The sequence below is a fragment of the Mesoplodon densirostris genome, chromosome 19 (genome assembly GCF_025265405.1).
Source record: "Mesoplodon densirostris isolate mMesDen1 chromosome 19, mMesDen1 primary haplotype, whole genome shotgun sequence".
NCBI lineage: Eukaryota > Metazoa > Chordata > Mammalia > Artiodactyla > Ziphiidae > Mesoplodon > Mesoplodon densirostris.
The window spans coordinates 19,693,252-19,712,516 of NC_082679.1; the positions used below are offsets into that span (position 1 = coordinate 19,693,252).

The window sequence follows — 19,265 nt, forward strand, 5'->3', positions numbered from 1 at the left end:
CGTCTTTGTTTCTGTCTCTGTTTCTCTCTCCGTCCCTTCCCAGCACCACCCTAGTCCTGGTGGATTCTTCCCTCTTTCCCGCATCTTTCTCCCGTTGTTCTCGCTCTGATCCCTGCCCCCCACTCTCTCCTCGCCCTTCTCCAGCCCCACCCCCTCCCCTCCCTGCTTCTTCTTCCCCCTCCATGGCACTCATTGAGGATGGAAGATGCCCATTCAAGGTACAAGAGGAGGTGCTCTTGTACCTTGAATGGGCCACCTGTCCCGAAGAGAGGGGAGAGGGGGGCCCAGGACGCTTGAGCCAGTAACTCACCTTCCCAGGCAGTCTTGGGAATTTGAAAACAGGGTTATAACTACAGAACCCTCATTTCAGCCCAGAAAATGCAAAAATCCGCAGGACAGTTTCCTTTGAAATTGCTTCTGGGGTCAGGGCGCAGCCACGCCCTTTATCCTTTCTCTCCAGCTCCCTCCCATGCCGCCCTACCCCCAGCCCAGGCCCCCACCGCGGCTGGAGCCCCACCCCCACAGGGACACCCCTCAGTTCCTTCATCTCCTCGTTTGGGGAGAGATGCACAACAGTGTGAAGAAGGTAGTTCCCACTTGCCCAGAACTGAATTCCATTACGCCCCAGCTTACTGTTTTTTATTTTTATCAAAAGTATGAATTCCTTTCTACCTAGTGGTTGGGTTTAGTTAATGATGATAATAAATATTCATGAGGTTGCTGCCTCCAGACCTTCTGATTGCTGCACTGGCTGGCTCCTCACTCCTTGGACAGCCCACTGTCCCTGTGGCCACGTCTTGGAAGGCACGAGCCCCAGGGAGCTGTGGGAGGGGACTTAGGACCCTCCTGGACGGGCAGGCATGGGATCCAACGGGGATGGGGCATCAGGGAAGGCTCTGATGTGGCAGAAGCTCACTCCGTCCTCCTTCTGTGTGATTCCCTCAGGAGTTTAGTCAAATCCCCTTTATACTGACTCCTGAGGGGAGTCCTGACTCCTGAGGGGTCCCCACAGAGGGCTTGGGAGTGTCCCATTTAACTTGTTGGAACTGAAGTTTCCTAGGCTGCAAAAGGGAAATCATTTTATCCACCTGCCAGGACCATTGAAAGGATCAAATGCAGTGAATGTGAAAATGGTTCATAAACATGCACATATTAGGTAAGAGTGTGGTTTTTTTCATCGCTTGACATTCCAGGGCATTGGGCTGTGGAACTCTGTAGAAAGCCTTTGTAAGTGTGAGAGCTTTTTGTTTCTCATGAACATGCATCTCTGCCCAAGAGTCCCATTTGGTTCTGGGCATGCCAAGTTCTTGAGTTCACCCAGTTGTCCACAAATGTGTCCTTGGCCCTCAGCTTTGGGGTGCTGGATTGATGTCTTGCTGCCTGAAGGGCTTACATTTCATCGAAGGGGAGAGCAGGTGGGGATGTAATAGGGAAGCAGTCACAGCAACTGGTAAGGGTTCACCTCTTGGAGAGGAACGTTTTCCACTGGGCGACTTGGGGAGAAATGAAACACAGGCCCCAGTCCGTCCTCCCTTGGGTCTCCACTCTCGTGTGTTTCTTTGCATCTTTGCAGCTGATGATTTGGTTTGAATGCGAGTCCCTCCCCACTTACAGTTCAGGGCCTCCTGTGCTGGAACCGGCAGCAGAGGTCTCTATTTTAATAGTATTTGTTCAAGAGAAAACAGTGATGCTGATGCATTCTTGGAGAGGTGTACTGGGATGTGGGCACAGCCAGGGGTGGCCCCAGTGCAAGGAGACCACCACCTGGGGGACCTCCTCCCCTCTTCCTCAGTGGAGGGTTCTGTCATCCTGTTCCCCAGAGGCCGGTCCTCATGCCGCTCATGCTCAGAAAACGGATCCAGGAAGGACTTTGGATCAGACCCCAGCACATCTGCTTTCTCTGGGACCAGCTGGAATCTGGATCCATCTAGATGTTTGGGCAACTATTTAGGAGGTTGGAAGAAGTCATCTATGGTGTTCATTCATTCATTCACTCATTCATTCCGTGGATGTGTGTTGAGTGGCTACTCTGGGCCAGACGGTAGGGTTGCAGCAGATTTGTGGGTGGGGGGGGACTGGTCTCGACCCCATGAAGCTGACAGTCTATTGGAACACCCTGGAACATCTGCTGTAAGCTAGAGATTTCAGTGGTGTGCCTTGTAAAAAGAAGGGAGCGAGTGGCGTGCCAAGGGGACAGAGTTGGGGTCGAGAAGCCCCCTTCCCCAGATATTACGTTCCACTGAAGCCCAGGGAGGGGTAGATGGCTTTCCCTCCTCGTCTTTGCATCTGCCCCAGGGTTTCCAGCACAGGAGGCATCAGTGCAGAGTGAGAGGCTCTGGCGCATTCTAGAAGCCGAGAGGCTGGAGAGGAAGTAGGGCCGAGACGGTGGAGGACTCTGGGGCAATGGGAGGTCACTGAGGGGGTCCCACGGGCGGGGGTGGGGCGTCAGCCACCCGCTGAATGATAAGGATCCGGTGGCTTCTGTCTGGAGAACAGAGGGAAGGGGCTGGGGCTGGAGTCAGGGATTCCTGAGGTGAGAGATGCTGGGGTCGGAGGCGACAGAGGCTGGAAAGAAGCGTCTTTCTGCCGGACGTGACCTCCAATCATTCTCTTTCCAAAGCAGGGAGCTAGTGTCTGTTGCTCACCTACTATGTTCAGGATTGTAAGAGTACAGTGGGCCCTTGGCCTTGGAGAATCCAGACAGGAACAGAAGGAGAAAGTTAAGCAGAAAGTTAAATAGCAGCAGGGATCAAAATCACCGTCCACAGTAGCGAAGCCTCCCAAGGCCTGATTACCTGTGCGCGATTACCTGTCAGGTTCAAGCCGGGGACAGGGCCTGCCATCGGCTCCCTGACAGGAGGGACCCCTGATGGCCACCTCGGTGGGGCTGGCTTCTCACCCAGTGCCCCCCCAGCCCCCTGTTGACCTCTCACTGTCCACCCAGTCTGTGATGGAGACACCCAGTCCCCCTCCCCTCCTGGCCTGATCCGGGGCATCAACTGTCCCAGTGAGGACGTTCTTCCTTCTCTCCGGCGGGGGACTTTGCTGGTTCGTGCAGAGCAGAAGGGACAAAGGAGTGACTTAACTGCTGCGTGCTTGTGAGGGGCAGCGAGTGGAGGGGATGAGCCAGAGCAAGTGGGCTTTGCCTCACTTCTTTACCCTTCCCGCAGAAAAGCCACGAAACAGAGACGTAGAGGAGGAGGGCCTTACAGATCAGGCCGCAGGGCCCTGTCACTTACACATGGGGAAATGGAGGCCGAGAGAAAGAAAAAGGTATCCTGGCAGGCGTGGGGCGCAATCAGAATTAGTGGAATGAATGAACCTTTCCATCCCTTCATCCCCTCTGCCATCTCTCTGGGCCCGTTTCAGCTTTCTCACCACTTTTTGAAGTTCAGTCATCAAGAGTGGATGTGATATTCTCGGAGGAGCGCAATTATGGCAAAACATAGCAGAAGGATTCGTGCTTAGCCCTCCAAGTACTTCTCCCTGTTGGGTCTGAAAAGAAAATGGCTGTTTTAGGAGGTGGTGAGGTCCCTGTCAGGGCAGTGTGCAAGGGGGCTTGTAAGGAGCCTCAGAAACCATGACAAGGGTGGTGTGTGGGGTGATGCCACGTCTCCCAGGATCCAGGGCCTCTTGGCCCCGAAGCTTTTAAATTTTCCTCAGAGTAGGATTTGGTTCCCACCAGGGGGGTTGGCCTTACTTTTCTTTCAATATTAATTTCCTCCTCAATCAGACTGATGTCATTCTGATACTGCTGTGCGATTTACAAGGCATATTGGAGCTCGCTGGGGCCAGCTCAGGGTGGCAGCCGGCCAGGCCGATGATGGTGCGTGTGTGTGCTATGGGGGGCGCTCCAGACAGCCTGCTGTGCTCCCCGCACCATGCCGAGGCTTCCACGGGGGCCACGCTGCCCCTGGGTGGGAGGTGGACGGGCAGAGCCACCAGTATTCCCTTAGCTGGTGGCCTTCGTGCTACGTTGGGCTCTTTCATGTCCACCCGTTGGCTCTGGCTTCTTTTGCCTGCCTGGTGTGTCTCTCCTGTAGTGGCCAGGTGGGGCCATGTCTGGATTCCTGCCTGTCCTAGACTGAATTCCATGGGAGCCGTGATGGGTGCGGTTCACGCTGCGGACTGTGGCTCCCAGGGCCATCTCCGGGAGAGAAGGGGCTCTGGGATCTACCCTGTTCACACGGGGCCGGGCAGGGACACAGGCCATTGTGGTTTTCCCCTTCCAGACTCAGTGTTCCAAATGAGGCCCCATTGGATGCAAACGTTACACCTACTTGCACCCGGTGCATTTCTGCAGACAGTCAAACCCACATCGCCCTGCTCTAGCTCCTCTGCGAGCGTTATGCAGATCTGCCTGGATGCTCTGACCTGGTCCTGCTGGGTGTCCCCTGGCCAGGGTGGTCAGCTGACCGGGTTTGCCCAGGACTGAGAGGATCCCCGGGATGTGGAACTTTCGGTGCTGAAACCAGGAGCGTTCCAGGCAAACTGCGACTCTTGGTCACTTTGCCCCCAGCTCCCCTCCCTGCAGACCTGCCAGCCCTGTTGTGGGGTTTGAGTGTGCTGAAGCCGAGGATGGTGTGCGGAGGAGGAGATACCTTCTTTCCTTTGTATTTTCCTCTTCCTTTCCCAACAAGAGCATTCATCTTCCCCCTTGTGACCAGCACCATAGTCCGCTCTCCACTGTGGACCTGGCCCTAGGAAAAGAGCTCGTTTGCCATGTCAGCTCCAAGCGCATGGCCTTAAACTGAAGGTTCACCACAGCTGACCAGAGCAGGGCACTTTCTTCTGGTCATTTGTGAAGGACATTCCACAGCTCCAGCCCAAGACTCTTGCTTCCCTGTTTGCATATAAGCAGAAGCATCCCTGCCTCTACAGCTGATCCGAATGTGTGTACCTGGGACACTCTTCCCATCCAAATTCGAATCACCTCGGTGTTGGGATGTTGGTAGTTTCTCAGCTTAGAAATCTTGGTGCTCAAAGGGGTCTTAGGAAAGAAGAAAATCACACATGACCTGGATGGAAGAGCCAGGGGAAATATCTGTGTGTCTTCCTGGGAATCTTCTTTGAGTCATTTCACTGTATTTTTTTTTTTTTCCTGGTGTGAAATTGATTTGGGGCCCAGATCTTTAAAGTTATGGGAGTGAATTCCACAAACAAAGTTTCCTTTTCTTTCCTAGGAGCTTTTAATCAGCCATGCAGTTAGCACTGTGCCATTCCAGCTGCCTCACACACTCAGTCCCTGGCCTTTAGAAGCAAACAGGTATTGAGGAGCTGACAAGAAATTACTTTTCACCCCTTTTCTGGTTTAACACTCACCACAGGGCTGGCCACGCCTAATTGTTCACGAGATCAACCCAACTTGGTTTACAGTGTCAGGCAAGCTCCAGTAAGGAAAAACCAAAGTCATCGAATACAAAAGAATGAAAAAAAAAATCACTCAGTTCCATGAATGCAAGTGTTCTCCTGGCTTTGCATCTCTGGAGTGCATCTTCCAGAACCCACGGCTGCTCAGCCGTGCTCAGAGCACCTGCACCTGCTCAGAAGTACAGGCTGGATTTACATCCCCAGTTACATTGCTTCCAGAAAGACAGGATCCCTGTTGGATGCCCATGAAGCTTATGCTGAGTAAATATTGACAAAGTAGTCTAAAGAGCAAACACTTTGACATTTGTAAGGTCCACTGGAAGGTCTTGTATATATTTATACAGCAGGAATGAGCACCGCATACCAATTTGCCTGAACTTGTTCTGACATAATTCTGCATGGATAGTGTGTGTGCCAGTAGCTGAGAACGGCTGAGTGTACACATGGGGGACACGGCCAGGGCTGGGTGGTGGCGGGTCAGAGTCTTCCTTCCCATCTAGAACAAACCAACACCTGTCCAAGCTTCTATAAGGAAACTTACTTTAAGCTTCAATAAGACCTACTTTTTCAGAAGGAAGAAAGAAAAAAAAAAGCCACAAAACCTTGTTTTTAATTTATTGCAATTGATGTACTTTCTTTTTACTTTGTAAACATTGTATTGATGTTTTTGTGCTTTATATTTATTAAAGATTGAGCCTCAAAAATGTAATGAGTAAAAAATGCTTGCTTAATTTAAATTGTGAATCTGTCTGTTAAGAAATGCATTAGGGGAAGGAGAAGCATAAGACATATTAATTGACAGACAGGAACTGTTGTCTCTGAGGTTGATACAAGTAATTTATTACTTTAGAAATGAATGCCACCTCCAGAATGTGCTTCATTAATTTCAAATTTAGTTTTAATTTCAAGCTGTTGCCCCTTGAGAAGAATAAGGTGGCAAATTATGTTTGAAGAGCAGATTTTTTTTTTTTTTGCTCCAAAGAAACACCACATTTTAACTATTTAATTTTACAAATAAATGTGCCTGTCTGCTTTGCTGCGTTTTCCCGAGAGCCGAGAAAATGTTCTAGGTAAGATCAACACTTACTAATGCTTTTCTTTCTTTCTTTCTTTCTCTCCTTCTCCCTGTGTCCCTTCTTTCTGTCCTATTTGTCCCACCTGTTGTCACGGCAGCCTATGTTTCAGATGAGTTAAAGGCTGCCGCCCTGGTAGACGAAGATATAGACCCAGAGGAGAGCCTGGCAGATGGGGAGCCCTCGGCTAAGTACATGTGCCCAGAAAAGGAGCTCAGCAAGACCTGCCCCAGCTACCAGAACTCCCCAGCGGCAGAGTTTTCCAGCCACGAGATGGACAGTGAGTCCCACATCAGTGAGACTAGTGACCGGATGGCCGACTTTGAAAGTGGCTCCATCAAGAACGAAGAGGAGACCAAGGAGGTGGCGGTCCCACCGGAAGACACGACCGTGTCGGACAGCCTGGAGCAGATGAAGGCCGTGTACAACAACTTCCTCTCCAACTCGTACTGGTCCAGCCTCACCCTCAACCTGCATCAGCCGTCCTCGGAGAAGAACAACGGGAGCAGCAGCAGCAGCAGCAGTAGCAGCAGCAGCTGCGGCAGCGGGAGCTTCGACTGGCACCAGAGCGCCATGGCCAAGACCCTGCAGCAGGTGTCCCAGAGCCGCATGCTGCCCGAGCCCAGCCTGTTCAGCACCGTGCAGCTGTACCGGCAGAGCAGCAAGCTCTACGGCTCCATCTTCACAGGGGCCAGCAAGTTCCGCTGCAAAGACTGCAGCGCCGCCTACGACACCCTGGTGGAGTTGACGGTGCACATGAACGAGACGGGGCACTACCGCGACGACAACCACGAGACTGACAACAACAACCCCAAGCGCTGGTCCAAGCCCCGCAAACGCTCGCTGCTGGAAATGGAAGGGAAGGAGGACGCCCAGAAGGTGTTGAAGTGCATGTACTGTGGCCACTCGTTCGAGTCCCTCCAGGACTTGAGTGTCCATATGATCAAAACGAAACACTACCAAAAAGTGCCTCTGAAGGAACCTGTCACTCCCGTCACCGCCAAAATCATCCCTGCCACTCGCAAGAAGCCCTCGCTGGAGCTGGAGCTCCCCAGCTCCCCGGACTCCACCGGCGGCACCCCCAAAGCTGCCATGGCGGACACGAACGACGTGCTTCAGAAGAACTCCAACCCATACATCACGCCAAATAACCGCTACGGCCACCAGAACGGGGCCAGCTACGCCTGGCACTTCGAGGCCCGCAAGTCCCAGATCCTCAAGTGCATGGAGTGCGGCAGCTCACACGACACACTGCAGGAGCTCACGGCCCACATGATGGTGACTGGCCACTTCATCAAGGTCACCAACTCGGCCATGAAGAAGGGGAAGCCCATCATGGAGACGCCTGTCACGCCCAGCATCACCACCCTGCTGGATGAGAAGGTGCAATCCGTGCCCCTGGCCGCCACCACCTTCACGTCCCCCTCCAACACGCCCGCCAGCGTCTCCCCGAAACTGAACGTGGAGGTCAAGAAGGAGGCCGACAAAGAGAAAGCGGTCACCGACGAGAAGCCTAAGGAAAAGGAGAAGGCCTGTGAGGAGGAGGAGAAGTACGACATCTCTTCCAAGTACCACTATTTGACTGAGAACGACTTAGAAGAGAGTCCCAAGGGGGGGCTTGATATCCTCAAGTCCCTAGAAAACACAGTGACGTCTGCCATCAATAAGGCCCAGAACGGCACCCCCAGCTGGGGGGGCTACCCCAGCATCCACGCCGCCTACCAGCTCCCCAACATGATGAAGCTGTCTCTGGGCTCCGCGGGGAAGAGCGCGCCCCTGAAGCCCATGTTTGGCAACAGTGACGTCGTGTCCCCCACGAAGAACCAGACCCTGATCTCTCCGCCCAGCAGCCAGACCTCCCCCATGCCCAAAACAAACTTTCACGCCATGGAGGAGCTGGTGAAAAAAGTCACCGAGAAAGTTGCCAAAGTTGAGGAGAAAATGAAGGAGCCCGAGGGCAAGCTTTCTCCGCCCAAGCGGGCCACCCCGTCCCCGTGCAGCAGCGACATCAGTGAGCCCGTCAGGATGGAGGCGTCCAGCGATGGGGGCTTCAAAAGCCAGGAGGACAGCCCCAGCCCCCAGCGGGACGGCTGCAAGGAAGGGAGCCCCTCAGCAGAGCCGGTGGAGAACGGCAAGGACCTGGTGAAGCCCATGAGCAGCGGCCTGAGCAGCAGCACGGCCATCATCACCGACCACCCGCCGGAGCAGCCCTTCGTTAACCCCCTGAGCGCCCTCCAGTCGGTCATGAACATCCACCTGGGCAAGGCTGCCAAGCCCTCCCTCCCTGCCCTCGACCCCATGAGCATGCTTTTCAAGATGAGCAACAGCCTGGCCGAGAAGGCAGCGGTGGCCACCCCACCACCCCTGCAGTCCAAGAAGGTGGACCACCTCGACCGCTATTTCTACCACGTCAACAACGACCAACCCATAGACTTGACAAAAGGGAAGAGTGACAAAGGCTGCTCTTTGGGTTCAGTGCTTTTGTCGCCCACGTCCACATCCCCAGCAACCTCCTCATCCACGGTGACAACGGCAAAGACCTCTGCCGTCGTATCGTTCATGTCCAACTCGCCGCTCCGCGAGAACGCCTTGTCCGATATATCCGATATGCTGAAGAACTTGACAGAGAGCCACACGTCCAAGTCCTCCACCCCTTCCAGCGTCTCCGAGAAGTCTGACATTGACGGCGCCACCCTAGAGGAGGCCGAGGAGGTGACGCCTGCGCAAAAGAGGAAGGGCCGCCAATCAAACTGGAACCCCCAGCACCTGCTGATCCTCCAGGCCCAGTTTGCCGCCAGCCTCCGGCAAACCTCAGAGGGCAAGTATATCATGTCGGACCTGAGCCCCCAGGAGCGCATGCACATCTCAAGGTTCACCGGGCTCTCCATGACGACCATCAGCCACTGGCTGGCCAACGTGAAGTACCAGCTGCGAAGGACAGGTGGAACAAAGTTCCTCAAAAACTTGGACACGGGTCACCCCGTGTTCTTTTGTAATGACTGCGCGTCACAAATCAGGACTCCCTCCACGTACATCAGCCATCTCGAGTCACACCTGGGCTTCCGGCTACGGGATTTGTCCAAACTGTCCACCGAACAGATTAACAATCAGATAGCACAAACCAAGTCACCGTCAGAAAAACTGGTGACGTCCTCCCCCGAGGAGGACCTGGGGACCTCCTACCAGTGCAAACTTTGCAATCGGACCTTTGCGAGCAAGCATGCGGTTAAACTTCACCTCAGCAAAACACACGGGAAATCCCCAGAGGACCACCTTCTGTACGTTTCCGAGTTAGAGAAGCAGTAGCGTTTGCTTTCGATGAAAACGACTGTGATTTGCTTTGAGGGAAACTGTTGCAGGCACCTTAAGGCCCCTCTGTCTTGTTCTAGGCACATGTTCTTATTTTAACTGCAGAGAATCACTCTGGGCTGGACTGTTTTGTATAACTGTACAGTGTTTAATAGAGGTGCATACTCAGCTGTTGTCACTGGTAAAATATGAAAGTTAAAACGCAGTGGTAGGTGTTTGGAACTTTGTGTAAATGGGATTTAGTTGTGAGCATCCCCCGATGCTTCAAGCTGCATGCATTAACAGACAGTTTAATTAAGCATTTATGACGAAACCGGCCACATTTTTCCACGCGGCCGAGTGTGCTGGCATTTTTCACCCTTTCATCTTTAGCCCTCTGAGTACTTTGAAGCACTTTTGCATTAATTTGGTTAAAAAATAAAATAAAATAATGATAATGTATGAAGCTCTGTTTTTTAAATTCCTTACCAGCTTAGTTATAATTAATAATATGAACCTCCATTTATGCAGGTCTGCAGGGGTATAACACGCCTTGAAATTTAAAAGAATATTATTTTCACATTGAAACATAGATGTATATATTGTATAGATTTCAGACTCTCTTATGAAAAATGTGATTGTGGGTAAATGACCTTTTTTCCTGCATTTATAGCAACAGTGTTTTATGTACCTGCTATGCTCTGGGCATAAGCCGTGCCTATGTATAGTGTATATTTCTTTTTCTTTTTTTTTAAGGTCTATGGGTTTTGTTTTTTTACATGCAAACATTGTAAATTATACAGAAGATACCACAGATAACATTTATAAAGTATACAGAAACATTATCTGAAAGCAAAGTATGATTGTTTGTTTTGCTATACAGTACATCTATATTGATAGAGGTTCACGTTTAAATTATACATATTTATTAGCATCATATTATCATTTGTTTTGAGCAGTCTGAATAAACGAGGCCAGGAAATCCATCCATGGCAGGCATCATAACTATTTTGCACATGATTTTTAAAGGTATTTATTAGAAATCAAAAAAAAAAAAACGCTCAAAATAAACTCAGTGCTCAAAGGGGTAAGTCTATTTCAAAAGGAAAAAAAAAAAGAACAAAAAAAGAGAGAGAACTTGTACTGTATTTCCTAAACATTGATAAAGCCTTTAAAATGTTTGTACTGTAATACTTTGCTTAAAAGTCACGAGGCATTCTGTGATACAACCTCTTTTACTTATTTATAAGCCCTCTTGGTTGCTATTCCATATTGTAGGATGCCTTTTTTATTTCAATTGGTAACTTTCTGTTTTGTTCTTCCTAATTATTCTCCCAAGATCCCACACTGCAGCTTTATCTTTAGGCTTATGAAAGGTAACCCGTGGTTACCGGCTCTCCAAGTGATTCTGTTCTTCTCCATTTTTGGCAGTTAATTTGCAGAAGTAACTGACAGCTGACACCATATGAGAACCTATGTATAAAATATTGGCATGTAAACAGCACAGACACTCTGTGCCCTGTTTTGTTGTTGACAATGAACCACCATTATGTGACTCTTCATATAACCCTCTTTTCTACGGCAGCATTAAAATTGTCTTTTTGCTATAATTTTGTGTTGCGTTCACAATTATGTCTGAAATGTGCTACGACTAACGAGCACATTAAAATTAAATTGTATGCGATCTGTTTATGACTGAGTTGGTTGCTGTGTCTGCCAGGTGCTGGCAGTCGGAAGCCGCCCGTAAATCAGGGGAGTTTTAGTGAACTTTGGGTTTGGAGAGCAGCAGACATTCACTTAGAGAGGCAGCGTGGACAGAATTTTCCCCAAGAATAAAAATGGAAAAGAAAGGAAGACGTTCCCGTGAGGTTAGATTCTCTCTGGGAAGGCGACGCTATCAAAGATCGGTAGTGGAGCTTCGGTCACACCTGGTGACCTGCGTGGGGGCCGGAGGTTGGTCTCCCATCTGCATGAGAGAAGTCGAAGTCAGGGCCCAGAGCCCTGCTCGAGGGAGATGGGAAGAAAGGTTTTTGGAAGACTCAGTGCAGGGCGGCTCCTTCCTGTTGATTCGGGATTTTCAAGGAGCAGAAAAAACAGAGCCCAGCTGGGCAGGTGGACCCTGGGGTCCACACTGTCTCTCTTGTGCTAAAGCAAGCCCAGATAACGAGGTGTAGGGGGGGCGGGGAGCTTGAACCCATCCACGGGAGGGGTGGGGAGAGCATTTATATGATAATCACAAGCTTTTATTAACCCTGGCAAATTATGCCAACAAAACGCTGGGAACCTATCATGTAAAATTGTAAAATACCTTTATTACTATATTCAGACGACTCTTGCAGTTATGTGGAATCGTAGCTCCTAACCTAGAATTATACAAATGAGAGATGTATTACATCCATGTGATATATAAAACACCTCCACGTTAAAAAAATATACGCTTTTATTAAAAATTTAAATTAAGCCCTTTCAGAGATGTTCAGCAAAACGCCTACATTTTTTTCTGTTCATTCCCACCCCTTTGTGTCAAGATGAGGCCAAAATTTCTGTCTGCTCTACTTTCTCTCAGCAATCCATCTCTCTCCGGGTTTTTAGAGAGAACCTCACTAGAGTTTAAAACGGGTTTTTGGCAAGTAGGGAGGTGTGTGCTGGCTCCGCTCTCGCCTTGTAATGCAGGCACACTGTTGGGCTCTGCCCTCGGGCGGCGCAGACGGGTCTTTCCCTTCTGGGTCACGGGCCTTGTCCCCTTCCCCATCGCTTCCAGGGTGGCCACAGAAGTCCCTCAGAGAGCGGTTCTTCTCCCTGTCCGCCCTTACCTGGAAGGAGGCCTGGGACACCATACGTTTCCCTGGGGGGCCGGCTCCCCTTGGAACCGGCTCAGGGGACAGAGACACCCTCCCTGCCGTGCCTTCCGCATCTTCACATCCTGGAGCCCAGATTTCCACTCTTGAATTTTTCACAGGTTAAATATAGCATTGGTTTATTAGAATCCAAAGTCCTGCATCTAACAGATTAAACTGACAACACTTCCATCACCACCAGGGCCCATGTGGCTTGAAGGGAGATGGGATTTGTGCGAGTGATGTTGGAAACCCCGCCCCCCTTTACAGTTTGGGAGAAGAAACTGATGCCCTGCCCATCTCCTCCTCACCCCACCCCCAGGGTTAGCTTTAGGACTTCAGTTTGGGTATAGAAGTGAGGATTTATCGCCAAGGCAGGTAGCAGATTCTATGACTCATTTGGTCCCCGGGGGCTCATAGCCAAGAAAGGACCGCTCATATTAATGGGGCCCAGAAATTAATTTTACCTTTAGAGGAAACATAGTCGCTGGGCAGTGGAGGACCTGAGTCATGACTGCAAACCTCACCTGGCATGATGGCGATCTCCCAACCATACATCATGGCAGGAGGCGGGGCTGGCTAGGGCCTCACCCCACTTGGAAATGCAGGGCCACTTACTCCCAAGGTCATCAAACCTTCTCCTGGCTGGAGATTGGGCCACGGTCCCAAAGAGCCTTCCATTCACAGCCCAGAATGTCCCTGATTTTCCTGAGATCAGTTGGGAAGATCTAAAGTTGTATTCCAAGGCCGATGCGGCTGTGCACTAGTTTGCCTACGGTTGACATTCATAGAGAAAGTGAGTGCAGGAAGGAATGGGTCATCCAAGTCAGGTCTTTCAACGAGTCCAGGGAGGAGGAGGGATGGTGCCAAGTGAGGGAGGTTTCAATCACAGGTGTGTAGGTGACCCCGACCTCACCCCACCCAAGCCCAGGCTTGTTGCAGTCCTACGGTATATCTTCCAGCCATCACATTTACGCAGTATCTTAAAATAACATTTGTGATAAATGTGCAATTTAACTAATTTATGGCGCTATGATGTGCTCAGGGCTACATGCAAGATGAAAATCTTAAATGGAGCTTGAACAGCTCACTTCACAACAAGAAATCAATATGCCACATCTTAGCTATTCGCTGCCGTCAACATTTAGCAAAAAATATCAGTGATGTATCTTTAAGTTTGAGGCAGCAAGAATTCTATAATTAACCAAAATCTTACATAGTTAAAGAGGGTGGGTTATGATGAAGACCCAGATCTCCCTGGCATCTTCGTTCTATTTTCATTCTGCAAAAAGGAAAAAAAATATTGATAACCACCAAAGAGCTGCTTCTCTGCCGGGTGCTAAGGAGAGCTTAGGTGGCAGTGGTTAGCCCAGGAAGGCCTCCCCAGCAGAGCTCAGGGCTGTGGTCTCTGCAGATCTGGAAGGATTCCTTCTCTCAAAATCAGACCACTCCAGCTCGGTGGACTTCACTGCCCCCAACCCCTGGCCCACCTATTGTTTCACAGATCTGGTGACTGACTACTAAAAGAGGAAAAAGGCCCTAGTACCTGCCAAGCTCTGGGAAGAGCTAAACTCCATCTTGAGAGCAGAACCCTGAAGTTAGAAGCCTGAAGGTAGTTGAAGGACATGAGCTGATCGGAAACGAGGCTCCATTGAACAAATCCTGTGTTGAAACTATTGTCTCCGGAGATTTCTAAGTCATCTAATAGAAAAAAAGAAAAAAAAATCAAATGATTTTATTTTTTCAAATTCGTCTGTGCAGCTCTTTTGAAATTAGAAAATTGCAATCGCGTTTTATTCTGTTGACTATTTAGCACAAAAATAATCCACTTGGTATTATAGCAAGCAATCATAAGAATGAAAACACACAAACCCCAACACCACTCTGTAATAATAAATACTTTAAAATAATAACTATTATCCTTTTAGCTAATGGAGAAATTACCATTTTTGCTCTGCCAGATAGTTATTCTTTTGGTAAGAGAAACACTAACCTTTTTTCTCCCTAGGGATTTATTAGTAAGCACGTGTAATCTTTGGCAAAAGGAAACCTAAAAATGCATTTCCCTGGGGACCTGGTGCCAGTCGATGCCTTTCAGCCTGCGGCTGACCTCAGAGATGCAGACAAGGTACTCGTGCTTGTGTTCCCACACGATTCCAGGGTATGCTGGCCTTTGCAAAATATGCTATAGTTAGCTTCAGAAACCATCTCACTCCTTTGGGGGGAAGCCTCAGTTCTGTCTCTTAGCATAAAGCTTCTGGGAGGAAAAGCTCATCCTGACAAACCCCACCTTCCCGTGTGTGCAATGTGGCAGCCTTGTCACTGCTGAGGCCTGGACTCCTGGTGTCCGTGCAGAAAGCAGGGAGCAAACAGGGTTTCGCTTCCAGGGAAGTGCACGCTCTCCACACAGCCATCGAGTTTCCCCAAGCCAGAGGGAGATGCTGTTGGATGCACAGGCACTGTGTTTTGATCTCCAAGGATTTGACAGCAGGTTACCCCTAGGAAGATTGTAAAGGCAAACAAACCCAGTAATGGGTGGGCTTTTGATAGTTCCAAAGGCATCCCAAAGCACTGTCGATTTGGGACCGTGTTCCCTGCTCAGCCAAAACAATGGATTTGTCAAATTGTTGTTCAGTGGCCTGACAGTCCCAGACAGCCTGATGGTGACTTCGGCCATGGCTTTGGACATCAGGAGTGACTTAAAAGTTAGTGGCTTCTTGAGGCTCAGCATTCAGGGGTCAGTGCACTACCTCGAGTCCAAAGAGCCAGGTGTTTTCAAAATTAAATTCTAATGATAAAAGATCAGAGGAACAGCTTTTCTACCACCTTTGTATAATGTCATGTACTAATATATTCTTAATAAATCATTCCTGATGATAATGATGATCAGCAAGGTGACCTCTTTCCAGAGATTAACATCCATAATTAGCTACTCAGGAATTAGAATACACTGTTATTTACTGTCTAACCCGAGTGGTCAAATATAGTAGCCATCAGCCACATGTGATTATTCACATTTAAATGAAATAAAATGAAAAGTTTCATTCCTCAGTCATACCAGCCATACTTCAAATGCTCAGTAGCCACATGTGGCTAGTGGTTACTCTTTTGGACAGCACAGACATGGAACATTCCCATCATCACAGGACGTTCTGTTGGACGGTGCTATCTATACCATTTTTTAAGAGCTTTTTCCTAATTAAGAGCTCATTCCTTAATGATGAAAGTGTGTTTTCAGTCCATGGGTATTTCTTAGAATCCTTATTTTCCCAATATGGGCTCAGGCAACATCCTCACGCGCTAATATCTCTGATCAAAGGCAAGGACGCACATAATTAACCTTGAGCATAAAATTATAAACAGAAGTGCAGGCATCAGTGTATGAAGTTGCTGATCATTCCCCCTGCTGTGAATATTATCTGGGCTGCAAACTCCAAAGCTCAGAGTGCTGATGGATGTGGCCATGACCTTGCTTTGCCCTTAGCTGGCGGTGAATCAGGCAGTCCGTTGCTGCTCTCTTTGCCCAGGTGGACTTGAAGCCTTCCCTGGGATTGGGAGACTCAGATGTGGCTCTGAGGCTGGCAAGGCTCTTAGCTCCCACACGTGAGGCCTGAGTGTCCCATGCCCACCCAGGCCTGCAGACCACACCAGGCCTCCACCTCCTCCACTGTAGCTCCAGGCAGCAGCAAGGGGTGGGGGTAGGGCCCCATCCTGCTCTCTCTTTAAAAATTCCAATATATAAATAGGACTTGGGGAATGACTTTTTAAATTTGGAGGGTTAAGTTTGAAAAATTATTGCATCTCAACATTTCACTTCCATTATTTTTTTTCCCCACAGCAGGATTCCAGGACACATTTACGACTGTCATAATTGTGAGTTAGAGATCTCCCAGGCCAAGTGAAATGAAATTACGAGAAACTGAAATCTGTTTTAATTGGAGCATTTATGGAAAAAAGGAGTCAGGGTGGCTGCTTTTGCCTTTACGTGACTCTCCGGTTCACGGCCATACCTGTGTCCGGAAACTAGGGCTGGGGAAACTTGGGCCAAGATAGAGCAAGGAGGGAAGGAGAGAGAATGAGGTAGGTGTGTCAGGAAGGAGTCGTTTTCTTAGCTTAAAAAAAAAAAAAAAAAAAAGGAGGTATAGTCGCCGGAGTTCCGCCTCAGTGACCATGAAACCAAGTCGGCAAAAGCTGAAGGACCCGGCTCCTGAAAGCCTCATCAGGGCTTGTCATCGCTCTAATGAATATCATTTAAATTGCTTTGTATATTGGTGGAGTTTGGATGTCGATTTAATTTGTGCATGTGTTTGAGTTCTTCTGCTTGGCTAGGCTAACAGAGAAGCAGCCGCTTAATGAAAACTGAGTTGGTGACAGTGTGATGCGCTCCAACCCAGTCAAATGGGTTTGAAGGGCTGCAGTGACAGGCCTCAGAAAGAAGCAGCTCTGGCTGGGGGACCAGAAAGGTTCCTGCAGCGTGGGGACCTTCCAGGCGGCGTGGCCAGCTTGCGTGGTCGTGCTAAGTTCACGTGTGCAGTCTCTTTGCGGCTCGACCCATCCTCAGCCCAGTGGACTCCAGCTCCAGGCACAAGGGACTGTGCCTGTTGAATTGGGGTCCTGGGGAGTCTCCCCCCTCCCCCGTGGTTAAACAGCACGTTGATGGAATTGCTAGGATGGGCAATGGTAAGGGGAGATGCAGAACCGACTTCTCAAGCAAGGGAAGTGGCCCGAGGCCCCCAGCTGAGATGGTAAGCGGGCATCCTCGTGTTGGGACACCCACAAAAGCAAAGGCCTTCTCCCACCCCGAGGTGTCGTCCCATCTATGTGCGCAGAAGCTCAGCTCTCTCAGGACGGTCACGTGCCCATTTTCTTCTTGCCTCTCCCCAGCCAGGCTGGGATTCCTACAGGGCTCATCTGTAGATGAGACCCAGGGGGGCGCCATGGCCCGCCCTGGGCCACAGTTGCTCTCAGGAAGGTCAGTCAGGCGTCTGTTTGCAGAGGTATTAGAAGCACAGGCTGAGTGCAAACCCATTCATCTGCTGAGCCTACACTAAATCCCCTACCTCCAAAAGGGCCATGGTTCTGGAAGGAGTTTGACACTTGGCCCTGGTGTTTCACTCAGAGACTGAGTCTCGGGTCTCGTGGAGGCTCATGGGCTCCCTGACACCGCAGATTCCCCTGGGGGTAGTGAGCTGGGGGTGGATCCGGGACCTGAGGGGCAGGGCAGGGTGGGGGCAAGGGAGCATATAAAAGGAACCCCTTTTCCTGCCTTCTCTGTGGTCCTCAAGGTCTGACCACTGAACTTCACACTGTTTTCCCCAACTTCACATTACAGCTTTCTCAAATACTGTCAATATTCACATTATCAACAAGGTAGCATAGAACCTGGAAAAATCACAAAGGAGAGTGTGTTCAGCATCCTGGCTACTTCCTCTGCTGGCCTAATCCCCTCCACCCACACCCCTGCATGACACTGTTTCCGGGGTAGAGAGGTGGGGGAAGGGGGTGGTGAGAATCTCTCAAGGTTGGAAAAGAGATGGGCCCATTCTCCTAAATTGAACTGAAGGCCAGAGAGGTGAGGTGTCCACCTGGTGGAGAGTCAGCCCCTCTCTTTCTGCCATCAAGAGCCAAGGGGGCAGGATGGAATGGGGCAGGGGAAGGAAGTGCTGAGAAGAAGATGGCGCGCCTTGGGCGCATGGGCATGGGCGCGCCTTGGGCTCATAGGCATGGGCCCGGTGAAGGCTCTGAGAGCAGATGCAAGGTTGGGGCCAGACACCCAGAGAAGCATAACTACAGGGGGACTTTGACACTGTGGCCCATTTGGTGGTAGGGGTTGCCTTTCCTAAACATGGGGACCCATGGTTCATCTTGAGAGAAGTTCTGAGGAGCTTCTGTGTGCCCAAGACATGGGGCGGGGGCCCTGGCGAGGTCTCCTGGGACCCTGTACAAGTCCCGTCTCAGGGGGCTGGACCATGAGACCAGAGCGCAGCCACGCCCACCCTGTGCCTGCACCCAGAAGGAAGAAATAACGCCTAAGACCCACCCTGAGCTGTCCTGGCCTTTAATGAGTTTGGAGTCAAGCTGGAGAAAGGAGACAAAACAATTGTGACAAGTGAATGACAACGCCCAATTAAGAATGCGATTGGGCAGAAAACAAAGAGTGAGATTACAAGGCTCTGGTCCCGGAAACTCAAAGTGCACTGGCTGGGAGCCGATCTTTGAACTAGTTGGGCCTGGCTGGACCTTGAGGGATGGATAAGATCTGAGCTTGCAGGGAGGGGAGGGCCTCTCCTTGTAAGAAACCACAGGAAAGCTAGTTGCTCAGCTGCCTTCTGGCTGTGCCTTGAGATGGCGGGACCCATGGCAGAGCCTCTTGCATCCTGAGAAGCACCTCTGAATCCTCAGAAATGAAATATTGCTGCGACCATTGCAGTGATAGATGTTTTTTATTCTATTCCACCTGGAGGCCTTTCTAGGATTTTCTACTGTAGCTTCTTGACCATTTAGGGCTTCTGGCCCCTTTCTCAAAAGTCCGTACACTCCCTTAATCCCAGGGCCCGTGGACCCTCCAAGGTCCACCACTCACAGGCCTTGGAGGTGGGCCTGAGTTGGCACACACTACTTCCTGCTGCCTTCCAGAACTTGTACTTCATGGGGTGCCCATTCATTTCCAGACTTGGGGGTTCAGGGATGCTTGTCA

General features: G+C 50.2%; 1 protein-coding gene across 2 annotated transcripts in view; it reads left to right on the top strand.

The window, feature by feature from the left end:
- Positions 1–11,357, top strand: part of TSHZ3 (teashirt zinc finger homeobox 3) — a 71,399-nt gene extending 60,042 nt beyond the window's left edge. For both annotated transcript variants that reach the window (XM_060084598.1, XM_060084597.1), the window contains exon 3: positions 6,544–11,357. In XM_060084598.1, coding sequence (XP_059940581.1) covers positions 6,544–9,749 — 3,206 coding nt within the window. In that variant the 3' untranslated portion in view covers positions 9,750–11,357. The remainder of the gene's footprint in view (positions 1–6,543) is intronic.
- Positions 11,358–19,265: the final 7,908 nt, after the last annotated feature.